At 49.5% G+C, this 14,513-nt stretch overlaps 1 protein-coding gene across 1 annotated transcript in view; it reads right to left on the reverse strand.

Annotated features, from left to right (window-relative positions):
- The window catches only part of XYLT1 (xylosyltransferase 1), a 334,227-nt gene that overhangs the window by 26,739 nt on the left and 292,975 nt on the right, over nucleotides 1-14,513 (reverse strand). The window contains exons 7-8 of the mRNA XM_047780424.1: nucleotides 8,038-8,254; nucleotides 3,749-3,925 (exon numbers count right to left, since the gene is read on the reverse strand). Coding sequence (XP_047636380.1) covers nucleotides 3,749-3,925; nucleotides 8,038-8,254 — 394 coding nt within the window. The remainder of the gene's footprint in view (nucleotides 1-3,748; nucleotides 3,926-8,037; nucleotides 8,255-14,513) is intronic.

Here is a 14,513-nt window from a genome sequence, read left to right on the forward strand (position 1 = left end):
GAGCTGGCTGCATATCAGCACCACCTGAACAGTTTTTAAAAAATTCAGATTCTGGAGTCCTTCCCCAGACCTCCTAAGTTGACATCTCTGGAGAGGAGGTTCAGGAACCTGTATCCAAACAAAGCTTCCCCGGGGACTACACGGCAGTCTTTGAGGACCATGTACATAAACCAAGTTTTCAAGGAGACTGAGTCCCAGAGAGGGAAAGGGACTTACCTAAGGTCACACAGCAAGGTAATGGGAGAGCCAGGATTAAGATCCAGGGTCAAGGATTAGAGAAATAAAATACGACACACTTGGTATCTACCAGGTCTAAAACTATGTCCTGGGGCAGAGATCAATAAACCTTTTCAGTAAAAGTCCACATAATAACTATTTCCAGCTTTGCAACTATTTCCAGCTTTTCAACTCTGCTGTCCTGGTGTGAAAGCAGCTGTAGACAAAACAGGCAATGAACAGGCCGTGGTTGTGCTCCAAAAACATGTTATTTACAAAAACAAGGAGGGGGGGCTGGATTTGGCCCAGGGGTTGTAGTCTGCTGATCTCTGGTCTAGGACTACAGAAACAATGAAAACATAGCCCCCTCTATCCAGAAGCCTATGATGGAGTGTAATTATTGACCTTAATTTGGGTCTAGCATGGTTCTCACTGCAGTGGATTAAGAACAAGAATAATGATAATAAAAACTATGGAGCACGTAATATACACAGGGCACTGTGTCTTGTCATGACCTCACATCCTCCTAACAACTCTGCAAAGCAGATATTCTGGTTCCCATTTTACGGATGAGGAAACTGAGCTCGGAGACGGGACGTGATACGCACAAGCTCACACCGTCCTAAGATTCCAGCCCAGCGCCGCTGACTCCCAAGCCCAAGCTCTTTCTACTGCCTCGTCCCAGGATCAAATGGCTCGTTGAGTGACCTTTAAGCCTCGGTTACAAAAACACTTGGTGGTATCCAGAGGATCCCATTTGCTCTCTGCTTTACAAATGGAGGGCCCCTTGCTCTTGGTGGTGGGGTCAGCACGGAAAAGAGCCAGGCTGCATAGGTCCAACCCTCCCTCTCAAACTCCCTGTGGCTCAGAGCGTAATTACTCAGCATTGTCTCTGCAACGGCTCTGGGTCAATCCCTGGCCAGTCCTCACCCTGCATCTTTCTAGTTGTGTCTGGACAAGTCACCCAGGGCCTCAGTTTCCCCATCCTTAAAATGGGTATAATACTAGGGGTACTTAGCACACAGTGTTAGCCGCTCTTCTTCCGAGACTATTATCGGTACGCCCTCCAGCCTGCTACCAGGAGCTTCTAAGTCTTCATTTTCTCGGAGGGCAGAGAACCAGACTTAGCAGCAGGGAGGCCTCCCTTCTCCACCCGAGAGTCTCTGATCATAGCGGGAGCTCCTAAAAGGGCATGCGTCTATATTTATCATTCTCTTCCTCAGAGTTCTTTCGACAAGAACTCCGAGTTCCATACAGGCAGACGTGGGGGGATATTCTGGGTCTTTGTTTACAGTGAATTAAAGCGCTTAAGCACGTGATGGGATTTCTGTGTTAGCTCATCTTTATCAGAGCCCACGAGGGCCCCAGGATGCTGGGGCTGGCACACACGTGCTGCTGCTGCTGCAAAGGAGTGGCCAAGAGGGGCAGAGCACCCAAGCATCACTCCGGCTCCCCTTGCCACCCTCTTTTCTGCTCAGCGGATCCTTTCCGTGTAGACAATGGAGCTGAAATGTCACCCAAGTTCATGCCTCAATTAACATGGGTTTGAGGAGGCCCCTGGGGAGCTCTCAATCTGCCACCGTAAACAGGCTTAAAAAATAGTCTTTGCAGTAACTGCTTAAGGAGGCCAAATTTAGGTGGGAGGCTTGAGGGACGACGAGACCTGCTGGGTATTCTGCACCCGAGTGGGCACAAAACCAGGATGGCAGTGGGGTCTGGCAGAAGAAGCTAAGGTCTGGACCTGGCAACACCCAGTGGGACCTCCTGCTCCACCAGCCTTGGGTTCATGGACAAGTGGCTCCTCCCCTCTGGGCCTCGGTTTCCCCACCTGCACAATGGAGATTGTTTCTACCCAGGGAAGCCAGTGCCCACAAAGGGCCCAGCCTGTGGCCTGGGACAGAGAAGACCCCTGCCCTGTGCCTCCCAGGGGTCTGGGGATCTTGTATGGAGATTCTGACTCAGGGGATGGGCAGAGACTCTGCATTTCTAATAAGCGCCCTGGTGATGCTGATGCAGCAGGTCTGTGGACCACACTCCAAGGCACCGGGCTAAGAGGCTGGAAGCTCCACGGGGGTGGCCCCATGTTTTCCCTTGATGTTTCAGTTACGAACCAGGATGAGGCAGCGGGGGGCACCCCGGACTGGGTGTTCAGCCTGGCGCTGCTGTCTCCACCCCATCCTGCATTTAGCGGTTTGGGAAGCAGCCTACCTTCCCTGAGTGGCAGCTCTCATGACCTCAGAGTGATCTGTTTAACCCCTTTGGAGCCCTGTGTCTGTGCTCTCGGCCACAGGGGTTGGGCGTGGTGAGGGGAGAGGAGGAAGAACTCAGGCGGAGGGAGCGGGAGGCCTGCTTAGCAGGATGGGATGAGAGGGCCAAGGTGAGCAGGTCTGGAGCCAAGGGCGCCCTTGGGGCTCAGGACAGAGCATTTCCCACCCTCTTGCCTCTGCTCTCCCCAGAACTGCGAACGGCTGAGCCCTGCGGAGAAACCGTGAAGGCAACAACCTTTCTGCCTTGTTACTCCTTTAAGTTCACAGAGCCTGGTGGTTTCCAAAGCTGGCTGCTCCTCGGAACTTCCCAAAATGTAATCTATTAAAAATAAAAATGCCTGGACCTCGCTGGAGATCAGGAGCTCTCAACTGGGGAGGACTGTCCCCAGTGGATGTTTGGCATTGTCTGAAGGTGTTTCTGGTTCCCATAACCAGAGGTGCTACCAGATGCCCTGGGGGACATTAGGCTGCATCTGGAGACACTGCTGATGGTTGTGACAGGGGGAGGTGCTACTGGCGTCTGGGGGGCAGACGTTATGCAGCAGCCACATTAAGAGCACTGAGGTTCAGAAACTCTGTCCTAAATATAATCTAGTTTGTCCCCAGAAATATATTTTTAACAAACATTTCAGGGGATTCTGATGGAAAGGCAGTAGAGAAATGGACACGAGCATGGCCTTTAGAAAAAGACATGCTGAGGAGTTCCTGTCATGGCTCAGCAGTTAATGAACCCAACTAGGATCCATGAGGACGTGGGTGCCATCCCTGGCCTCGCCCCGTGGGTTAAGGGTCTGGTGTTGCCGTGAGCTGTGGTGTAGGTCGCAGATGTGGCTTGGAGCACACGGTGCTGTGGCTATACTGCAGGCTGGCAGCTTCAGCTCTGATTAGACCCCTAAGCTGGAAACCTCCATATGCCAAGGGTGTGGCCCTAAAAAAAAAAAAGACAGAAAAAGATATGTTGAACTATGAGAACTTGAACAAGGATTTGATCTCTCTGGGCCTCAGTTTTCCTATCTCTAAAATGGAATATCTATCTACCTATCTATCTATCCAGCTTCCATGGCTGTTGTGGGGCTGATGAGTCAATACAGGCCCTGTGCACGGTGGTGATGATCAGTGAATGCTGGCGACTGCAGACGCTCTTAGGAGCATCGTCCACAGCTGAGATTGCAACCCATGGGGTCCAGGGACCCGCAGGGGCTGCCTCGGACCCCTGCAGACGCTGGCGGGAAGGCGTGGCCAGGCAGGCAGCGCGGGCGGCTCACCTGGAAGCGGTGGAAGTCCTGCGGCTTGAAGTCGTTGGGCGAGCAGCCGCACCAGTCCACGATGTGCTTGTACTGGCACTTGCAGCCCAGCTTGCGGTTCCAGTTGGTGATACGCAGGTTGTTGTCCACCATGCTGTCGCAGTGGGGGCTGTTCTCCAGGACCGTGTGGAAGAAGGACTGTGGGGGAGAGAGGGACCCCTCCTGAGATCTCATCCGGCTCCTTCCAATGGGCTGGGGTGGGGGGTCCTTCCTGGGTACCCCCTGACTCTGAAAGACCCTCTTGGAGATGCAGCTATTCTCTCTGCGAATGGGGTCAACGCGAGCCCAGGCCAACACAAGGTATCCTGGAGTCTCTGTACAGGGTGACTTAATTCCACTTAGAAGTCGCTGCTCTGAGTGTTTCTAAATTGTCTCTCCCCAGCAGCAGCCTAGAAGCTGATTTCAAGACACCTCTTATGGCCCAGGACATCCTCTGTCTGCTCAGCAGAGAAAGTCCCTCGGGTACATAAACACGAGGGGACCAGAGAAAAACATCACGACAATTTCCTAGGACACCTGGGGCCCAAACGGGTCCTGATTTTTGCAAATAGCCAGACCTGACACCACGGGGATTCAGGTGGGAGATATCTTGAGAATGAAGACGGAAGTTCTGGAATTTCACCCCTGGGAGAGGGAGGCCAGAATCCTGGATGCCCTCCTGCCTCAGTCACTGGAGCAGACACTACAACACGGGAGGGAACTGGGTAGGGATGGGGCCGGGGAAGGGGGCTCCCTACTGTCCATGGTGCTGAACCAGGTGCTGAACCATCACTTCTCCCTGCTCCTGAGACTCTTGGCCGAACTGCTCTAGGACTCTGAGAAGGAGGCAATGTTGAGAGTGAAAAGAGAGACCAGAGAGGAGATGTGGTCAGAGCTGCTGAAAGAGACAGAGATGGGGGAGGGCAGGGGGAGAGAGAGGGAAAGAGACGGAGAGAGATGGGGTCGGGGACAGGCAGGAGGGGAGAGAAGGAGGGCAAGAGGGCGAGATATCAGACAGAGACAGAGACAGAGACAGACCGACTGACTTCTTTTCGGACACTGTTTCATAACAACCCCAGATACCAAGCAGATGTGTCCTGCCCTGCTCGCTGCCTCCGGGGGAAAGCCGTTTGCTTGTTACAAATTGATGGCCCGGCCTTCAGATTTCTGCTCAACTGGTGCCCTGGGGGAGGTCTGGGAGAAAGGAGGGCAGGGCGGAGATGCCGGAATGGAGGGTGGAACCTGACAGGGATGCTGGTGTGTAAAGTGCATGGTGGGGGTGGGGGGTGGGGTGGACAGACAGCAGCATCGGGATGGGCATCTCGATTAAAACAGCCCTGGTCTCTTCGTAGTGGGCGAGTGGGCAGAATGAGGCTCCACCCCCACCCCCAGCTGCCCTTGCGATGCTAAGTGACATGCCCGAGAATTTGTATTTTAAGCTTGAATTGTCTACAAGCCCACGGAGGCACGTATTCTCTCCATCAAGCGGTGGAGCAAAGTACCGAGTAACCGACTGCCCTGAGTCCTTTCATAATGATACAGAAATTCCCTGCAAGACCATGGATGAGGAGGTCATCGGGACTGAGAGAAAAGGTGATTTTCGCTGAAACAGGATTAAACGCTGATTACTTAACATGTGTACGGAATAGCAAAACCTGGCACAGCGAGGACACGTCCCTCCTCCCTCGGGGGTGACATGGGCAGTCAGCTTGGCTCTGCTGCAGATGTCAGGGAGGAATGTGGAAACCATCAGATGAGATGCAGTCTTGTCCGACCTGGAAACACACAACCTGAGCGGTCCAGAGATGGGGCAGAGCCGGGAACACAGGGCTATTCGCAGGAGGGCTCAACAGAAACAGAACTAGCTCTGGAGTTTTCTGACGTCGGAAATCAGGGTGACAGTGACCCGGGGGTCAGGGAGCTAATCTAGAATCTCTCAGCCCCACGTCTGGTAAGAAAATAGGAAGGCGGTTCCTCAGAAAACAAAACATAGAACTACCCTGTGATCCAGCAATCCCCCTCCTGGGCATATATCTGGATAAAATTTTCATTCGAAAAGATACATGAACCCCTATGTTCACTGCAGCGCTATTCACAACAGCCAAGATATGGGAACAACCTAAATGTCCAGCGACAGATGAATGGATTAAAATGATGTGGTACCCATGGGGGGGATGCGCTGGGGGTTTGGGATGGGAAACAGCAACAACAAAAAAATAAATAAAACTAGGAAAAAAGGAAAAAAAAAGATGTGGTAGATATACACAATGGACGACTACTCAGCCCTAAAAAAGAACAACATGATGGCATCTGCAGCAACATGGATGCAACTAGAGATTCTCATACCAAGTGAAGCCAGTCAGAAAGAGAAAGACAAATACCATAGGATCTCACTTATACGTGGAATCACAATATGGCACAAGGGAACCTATCTACTGAGCAGAAACAGACTCACAGTCATAGAGAACAGATTTGTGGTTGCCAAGGGGGAGGGGGGCGGGAGTGGGACGGACAGGGAGTTTCGGTTAGAAGATGCAAACTATTCCGTTTAGAAAGGATAAGCAGTGAGGTCCCACAGCAACTGTATCCAGTCTCTTGGGACAGAACATGATGGAAGACAGTATGAGAGTAAGAACGCACATATACATGCAGGGCTGGGTCCCTCTGCTGTACAGCAGGAATTGACACAACACTGTCAATCAACTATACTCCAACAAAAATAAATATTCAAAAAAAGAAGGCTGCTGGCAGGTCTGGGCTAACACTGCAGCACTGGGTCCATGCCCATTTCCATACCGGGCTGGGGCTACGTTAGAACAGCCTGCCTTCTTACACAGTAGGACTTTTATGTAGGTTTGGGTCCCCCTAAGACCCACAGGTTGAAATCTTAACCCCCAATGTGACAGTGTTAGGAGGTGGGGCCTTTGGGAGGTGATTAGGTTATGGGGGTGGGGTCCTCAAGTGGATGAAATTAATGCCCTAATAAAAGGGACCCCAGAGAGCTCCCTCACCCCTTGCGCCATGTGAGGACACGGCGAGAACTGTCAGGTGACAGTCTGTGACCCGGAAGAGCTGCCCTGGCTGGCACCCTGTGTGAGAACATCTAGCCTCCAGAACTATGAGCCGTCCATCCATTCTACTGTCCTGAACTAGGACAGCTTCCCCCCCTGGGGTCTGAAAAGTGGTGACACACTTCCCAGAGCTTTCCCAATACTTCCAAAAGCCAACAGGGAACGCTGAGCCCCAAGCATTTGGCAGCTGTGGCTGTCAACACAGGGGGCTAGTGCAAATCCAACAGGAGCCCTGGCTGTCTGTCTTTGGGATCACCGGAATTTCTGCTGTGACAAATGAGACCAACACTATTGGCTGTCTGTCTCTCAGGGAATGACAGAAATGACGAAATACCATTCAAAATCAGAAAAGGGTTTTTTTTTTTTTTTTTTCCTCTTTTCTTTCTTGGGCTGCAGCTGCAGCATAGGGAAGTTCCCAGGCCAGGGGTTGAATCAGAGCTGCAGCTGCTGCCGGCCTACACCACAGCACGGCAATACCGGTTCTAAGCTGCATCTGTGACCTACGCCACAGCTCATGGCAATGCCAGACCCTTAACCCACTGAGCCCAGCCAGGGATCCAACCTGCATCCTCACAGACACTATATTGGGTTCTTAACCTGCTGAGCCACAAATGGGAACTCCCAGAAAAAGGATTCTTGATGTTGAAAATGACAGGATTGGTGACTGCAGAGGATCTGTCAAAACGGATGTGGGTGTTCCCCGAAACGGTCAGCAGCATATACAGGTGTGGGGGTTACACACGGCACAATGCCGGGGGGCGGGGAACCAACCCCATTGCAGGTCTGAGAACTTTATATTTTTTTAAAGAATGGTTTTTTGGAAAAATGGCACGAAAGTGTTTTGTTCTAACACAACCAGTATATTGTGATGATTTTATGACCCGTGAGCGCCAAGGGTCTTGAGGAAGAACTGCCTTTTCTACTCTGCGCCTTTAAAGTCACAGCACAGACTGCTGGCGGCGACACTGCATCTACTCCACCCGGCCTCCACGGGAAGGAGGGGACCCAGGGCCCTGCAGCAACAGCAAGGTCAAGGTAGCCAATACAGCGCCCCATCTTCCGCTGGATGTTTAGAGGCCATGTGTTGAACCTCGCATGGCTTTGCCTAAAGTGCAGCAAAGATTCAGCATCCACTTTGCTCCAAAGAGCCAGCCCCTACCTTTCTCAGGGAATTTTTTTTTTTCCGCCCTGGATACTCACCTCGGCAGGAAGCAGGGTGTACGAGTAGAACTGCTTCATTTTCGTCACCAGATCATCGGTAGAGAATGTCACATACTCTACAAACTTCCGGTTTAGCAGGAACCAATCCGAGCCGCCATCCACGGCAATGCCCTCTGGGATCCGCCGGTCCCCCAGGCGCCACATGTGGGCGTCACACTCCAGGAAGAGCCGGTCCAGGCCCTGTTTCCGGATGAACCTGGGGAAGACAAAGCAGAGCTCAGCCCTGAAAGAGCGCCACCCAGAGGCCAGATGAAATGGCACGATCTTGGCAGTAAAGACATTTATTGAGCACCTACTGTGCACTAGGTACTGAGCTTGGGGCTCTGTGTGTGGCTTCTCACTTGATGTTCACAAGTGAGGCTGGTCTCTGTAACCCTGTGAGGCAGGTCCTGTTATTCTGTCCACTTTACAGATGAGGAGTGAGCAGCTTAGAGGGCTTAGGAGACCTGCTCCGTGCAGTTAGGTGACAATGATCATCTGCATCACCTCCTTCCTCTTTAGGGAACTTTTGAAATCACCTTTTCATGCCAAGGACTCCTTGGCAGTTTAGGGAATACAGCCTATGGACCTTCAATTCAGAATAATGCTTTTATTTCTTACATTTGTTTTTAAAAATGAATTGTTGTTCCCGTTGTGGCTCGGTGGTAACGAAACCGACTAGTATCCATGAGGACACGGTTTTGAACCTTGGCCTTGCTCAGGGGGTTAAGAATCCGGCATTGCCCTGAGCTGTGGTGTAGGTCGCAGATGTGGCTCGGATTCCACGTCACTGTGGCTGTGGCTGTAGCCAGCAGCTGTAGCTCTGATTTGACCCCTAGCCCTGGAAACTTCCATATGCTGCAGGTGCAGCCCTAAAAATAAATAAATATATAAATATTGATTAATTAATTGAAGTATAGTTAATTTACAATACTGTGTTAGTTTCAGGGGTACAGCAAAGTGATTCTGTTTTATGCATATAAACTGGATTCTATATATAGATATACAGATGTCTTTTATATATATGGGTTATATACATGTGTATATATATAAAAACTGGATTTATATATATAACTGGATCTGGATTGTTTTATATAGATATAACCAAATTCTGGATTTTTGCTGGAAATACTAGGAATGAGGCCTTTTCTAGGGGATTTTTGTCTGGGAGACCATAAGCTGAGGGTTGCTGGCAGCCATTCTGTCACCATGAGTATAGCGGTTGTGTGATCATGAAGGTAACACAGAAGAAAAGAGAGAGGGAGAGAGGGAGGGTGGTAGAGAGGGAGTGACAGACGGACAAAGCCTTGATGACTTTGAGACCCTGGATCATGCTGCCCCAGACTCACCACCAGACTTGCCAGTAATGTGCTTTAGGCATTTTAAGATGGGATTCTGCCACTGGCAACTGAAAAAGTCCTGACTAATACATTTCCGAATGCATCCAACTTTATTACTATGATGGGTAATCATAATGTTTGTAGGCTCCCGAGAGGGCAGGTTACACATTAAAGCCATCTCTTCCGCTAGGCCAGGCTGCATCACCCACTGTGTGTCTAGGGGTCTTTGGGCCCCCATGACAAACCTCATGTCTGTCTTCACATTAGTTACCTCTCTCCTTCCAGGTAGATGTGCTCACGGGAACAAACCCCAGCTTCCTCCTTTCCGCCTACCTTACAGGGCCTGGGACAGCTGCTCTGGAAAGGTCTATTGTAGTGACCAGACATCAGGATAGAGAAGCTAGAGAGAGTCAAGCCCTGCTGATGATGCTGAATTCTAGAATGAATCCCTCCCACTGGGTCTCCCACAAATGCCCTGGAGGGAACTGCCCGAAACCTCACAGATAAACCCACATCCCCAGCACTTTCTTCTGCATAGAGGACCTGCCCCTAAACACCGGTCACTCGTTGAGCCCGATGCGGTAACAGATACAATTCTTTTGGGGAGGGGGTCTTTTTAGGGCCGCACCCGAGGCATATAGAAGTTCCCAAGCAAGGGGTTGAGTTGGAGCTGCAGCTGTTGGCCTACACCACAGCCACAGCAATACCAGATCCGAGCTGTGTCTGTGACACAGCTCATGTGACACAGCTCATGGCAACACCAGATCCTTAACCCACTGAGCGAGGCAAGGGATCACCCCCGAGTCCTCATGGTTACTAAGCCACAACAAGAACTCCACAGATTTAATTCTTAATGAAACTGATGACAGTGTAATAAAAATAGCTCTGGCTGATCACGCCAGTGATGAACAGACTTAATCCCGCTAAATGTGCTTTTCTTCTATGTCACAGTAGGGCTCTACCAGTAACCAGCTGGTTGACTTTGGAAAGTGATGACCTTGACTCAGTTTCCGCCAGGGGAACCTGAAAAAGTTGGGCTAGGTCTAGGTTGTAAAATTAAATGCCTATGGGGAGTCAGACAAATAATATAAGTGCGTAAGGTGGGCGGAGTATAAGATAACAGGGCAGGTGGAGGCAGCAAAGAAGTAGAGAATGCAATTTCTGGCGTTCCCTTCATGGCTCAGAGCTTAATGAACCCGATTAGGATCCATGAGGATGTGGGTTCGATCCCTGGCCTCGCTCAGTGGGTTAAGGATCTGGTGTTGCTGTGAGCTGTGGTGTAGGCCAGCAGCTGTAGCTCGGATTTGACTCCGAGCCTGGGAATTTCCATGTGCGGTGGGTGTGGCCTTCAAAAGCAAAAAAAAAAAAAAAAAAAAAAAAAGAAGAAGAATAGGAAAATGCAATTTCTGAAAAACACTCAAATTTCTTAAAAAAAAAAAAAAAAAGGATTTCTGGCTAAACAAGACACATCGCTAGACCGAATCCAGACCACAGGTCATAATAATGCTGGGTTAGGTAATCTCTAAGGTATTCTCCTGCTGTGACATTCTTTTCTTTTTTTTTTCCTTTTGTCTTTTTAGGGCTGCACCCACGCATGTGGAGGGTCCCAGGCTAGGGGTCCAATCGGAGATGTAGCCACCAATTTACACCATAGCCACAGCAACGTGAGATCGAGCTGCCTCTGCGACCTTCACCACAGCTCTCAGCAACACTGGATCTTTAACCACTGAGCACGACCAGGGATCGAACCTGCATCCTCATGGATGCTAGTCAGAATTGTTAACCACTGAGCCACGACGGGAACTCCCCAGCTGTGACATTCTCTAAGTCACTCTGTCATACCTGGGGAGAGGGTGTGCGGCAAGCATTAGAGAAGGCTGACATCGTTTCTGAGGATACACGCAAGGGCAGAAGCCAATGAGAAGACCCAGATGGCCAGCACTGCTGGCCCTCTTATTTTCCTAACACATTTTTACCAAGTGCAAAGCCCAAGCTTGTTAGCAAAGCCATGTTCTCTCTGGGGAGCAACCTGGTGAAGCACTTTTAATATACTCACCACGGTGCCCACTGACACTAAACCTGGCTCTAACTGGTCCACAGAAGGAAGCCACTGAGTGTGGGAAAAGAGAATCCTACCTTGACTCTGGCTGGTGCCAATTATACCATAATGTCCAGTGGGTATACCTAAGCACGCTTAAAACTTTAAATTTTAGATACGTTATATCAAACCTTACATGACAATCAAGACCAATGGAGAGTAAGAGAGAGAGAGAAGAAATACAGGTGGGATGACTTGCAGAATTTTTCTTTCCATAGACCAGCCTTTTCATTTCATGTTCCATTAGATGGGATAACAGCACTGTCTTGCAATTTTAATGTGATGCTCCAAACTGCAATATCCCAATACAATATTTATGCGGTAATCTCCAAAATGAAATATTCACGGGGTTGGAAGATGGGCTGCTGTACTTACTGCCTTCAAAAACTGATAAGCTGCAAACGCAGGCTTTGGTTAATTACGAGTAAATAGAGAAAACAGATTGCCCAGGTCTCAGAGAAGTTCCTGGGTTTGGAAAGGGCCACCAGGAACTTCAGTCTGGACTGGGACAGGGTGGCAGAAGCCCAGAGTCTCAGTATCTAGCAGATGCAAAGAATAAGCTCTTTGCACAGTGTTGGCTTTTTTCTTCCCTGTGGATTTACCATAACTTGAGAAGGTGAAGGCTGGAAACCAAGGTAAGTTCATGAACACCTGGGGGAGTCTTTTCATCAAGACTGTCTCACCGGGTTAAAGATGCAGAGCTCTCTCACCTGAGGGATGGAGGGAAGTTTTGCAGCAATGGGCCTGATACACAGAAGGGGACCAATGATGCTGTCCCCCCTTCAGTTTAGTTCCCAGTTGACCTGCTGACCTGGGAGAACTGGGCTCAACAGGTGGTACCACAGATGAACAGACACGAAGAAGAGGACAGGGTACCAATCCTGCCTCCGCTTTCACGGACTGTGGGATGTGGGGCTGGCTTCCCTCCTCTGAATGCCAGTTTCCTCGCCGGCAGGATGAGCCCTGCGATGCCTTTCCCAACAACCTCCTAAATCCGCTGCACAAATGTGATGGCTGATATTTACAGAGGTTCCTGTAAGGTGTTACGTAAGCGCTTTTCATCCAGGGGATGCAATGACCCAACCACCAGTTCCTTCTTTCAGAGAGAACCTCTCTCCCTGATCCTCCTATTGTTTTATTATTATTTTTTCCTCCACAGCACTTTTCACTTTCCAACATAACACACAAAGTGTTTATTTAGTTTATGGTCTATTTCTACTACCAGACATAAGCTCCGAGAGGGCAGATTTTTGTCTATTTGTGTTCGCTGCTGTATCCCCAATGCCTGGAACAGTGAGGGCCTGGCACACAGTTGGTGCTCAGTAAATATTTATCGAGTGTGTGGAGAAAGGGAAGAGTAACAGCCATGCCTGTCAGGCCATCAGGAAGCAGCTGCCGTCAGTTACCCGGAGAGCGGAATTTTCTTGGACGCCTTTGGCAGATGAAGGAACGGAATCACAGGAGGGTTGAGTAATTTCTCCAAAGTCACACAGCTAAGAGGCCTGAACTTGAATCCAGGTCTGGATGGAGCCAATGCTAGCGCTTCATTATCTGCTTTGCCATGCTTCATCTCAGCTCATCAGCGTCCCTCCAAAAGGACCCAAATGAAGGGTCTGAGGACTTCTGATTCCTTGAAAAGACACGGCCCAGAAATGCGTGAACCAAGAGAAAACGGCTCATTTTGCTGGTTGGAAGAGGCTTCCTCCCGGACCTCACAAGACTCCTGTCTTCAGAACAGGTTACTTAAGGGCAAATATGGGATCATTTGCATTCGGTTTTATCTCCTGGTCTCTCAGGGATGGATGGCTTGCTTTCCTGATATTTTTTTTTTTTCTCTCTTGGCACCATGTGGAACAAAGGTCAAAGCTAACTATGATTCTACTGGGATGTCACAAGGACCAAATATACTCAGCTGAGCATCAAGGGAAATCAGATGGAGGGTGGCGAGGGGTCTCGAATCTCCCCCAGGGGAGAAGAAGTCAGGAAGAAAGTTATCGGCAGCCTTCGGGAACAGTCTCAGAAAAAGCTGACAATGAAGGAGTCTCTCAATTCACTTAATTCCTTGGCTACAATCTCGGCATATTCATCAAGTGTGGAATTATTCCAGAACTGTCTTGTCCTATAATGAATTCTGAAAGGAAGAACTCTGCCCCTCAGGTTTTACAGCATATTTGAGCAAGAAAGAATCTCAGCAATCAGCTAATATAACTAATTCTATAGATTAAAAAAAACCTCCCACACGCTGAGACCCAGAATGGATACAGGATCCAAAGTCACCCAAAGAGCAAGAAAGAATCTCAGCAATCAGCTAATATAACTAATTCTATAGATTAAAAAAAAAAAAAAAAACAACTTCCACATGCCGAGACCCAGAATGGATATAGGATCCAAAGTCATCCAAAGTCACATAGACTAGAAAAATATCTCCTCATCTTCTCTTTCCCTGCTCAGTGCTCTGAGCCAGATTACTTCTTTTGCATAAGTACAACCTAAGCGTTTTAGTTTAAAAATAAAGCCATGGAACAAAGCATGAAAACACAACATATGAAATTAGTATGTATGAGTGGGCTCGCACGAAGAGCCATGTGACACACGGGCCAAGCTTTGGGCTCTGGAGCCAGAAGATTTGGTACCAGTCTAGCTCTGCCCCTAACCATGGGTGACCTGCACATGTGATGGCTCAGTTTCATTATAATACCTGTTTCCCAGGGGTTAAACAAGATTATACTATATATGGAGAGGGCGTCACACTTGCTAAGCGCTTAATAGATGTTCGCCAAGATGCTTAGTATTTTTCCCTCATCAAACTAGAAAATTAGAATTCTCTCTCTCCTCTTCTCTCTTGTGGGATTTCGTAGACTGGCCTGTGGAGAGCACTTGCAGGGCTAAGGAGAGACCCTCTAGGCTCTGAGAAGCGATGCCATTTCAGCACCAAGGACAGAGGCCAAAGCCCCCACCAACGACCTCGTCCCCGCCAATAGCCATTATTTTAGTTAAGCCAGGTCTGCAGTTGTGGTGGTAGCAGTAATGACAAGCGC

This window comes from Phacochoerus africanus, chromosome 5, assembly GCF_016906955.1.
Source record: "Phacochoerus africanus isolate WHEZ1 chromosome 5, ROS_Pafr_v1, whole genome shotgun sequence".
Lineage (NCBI taxonomy): Eukaryota > Metazoa > Chordata > Mammalia > Artiodactyla > Suidae > Phacochoerus > Phacochoerus africanus.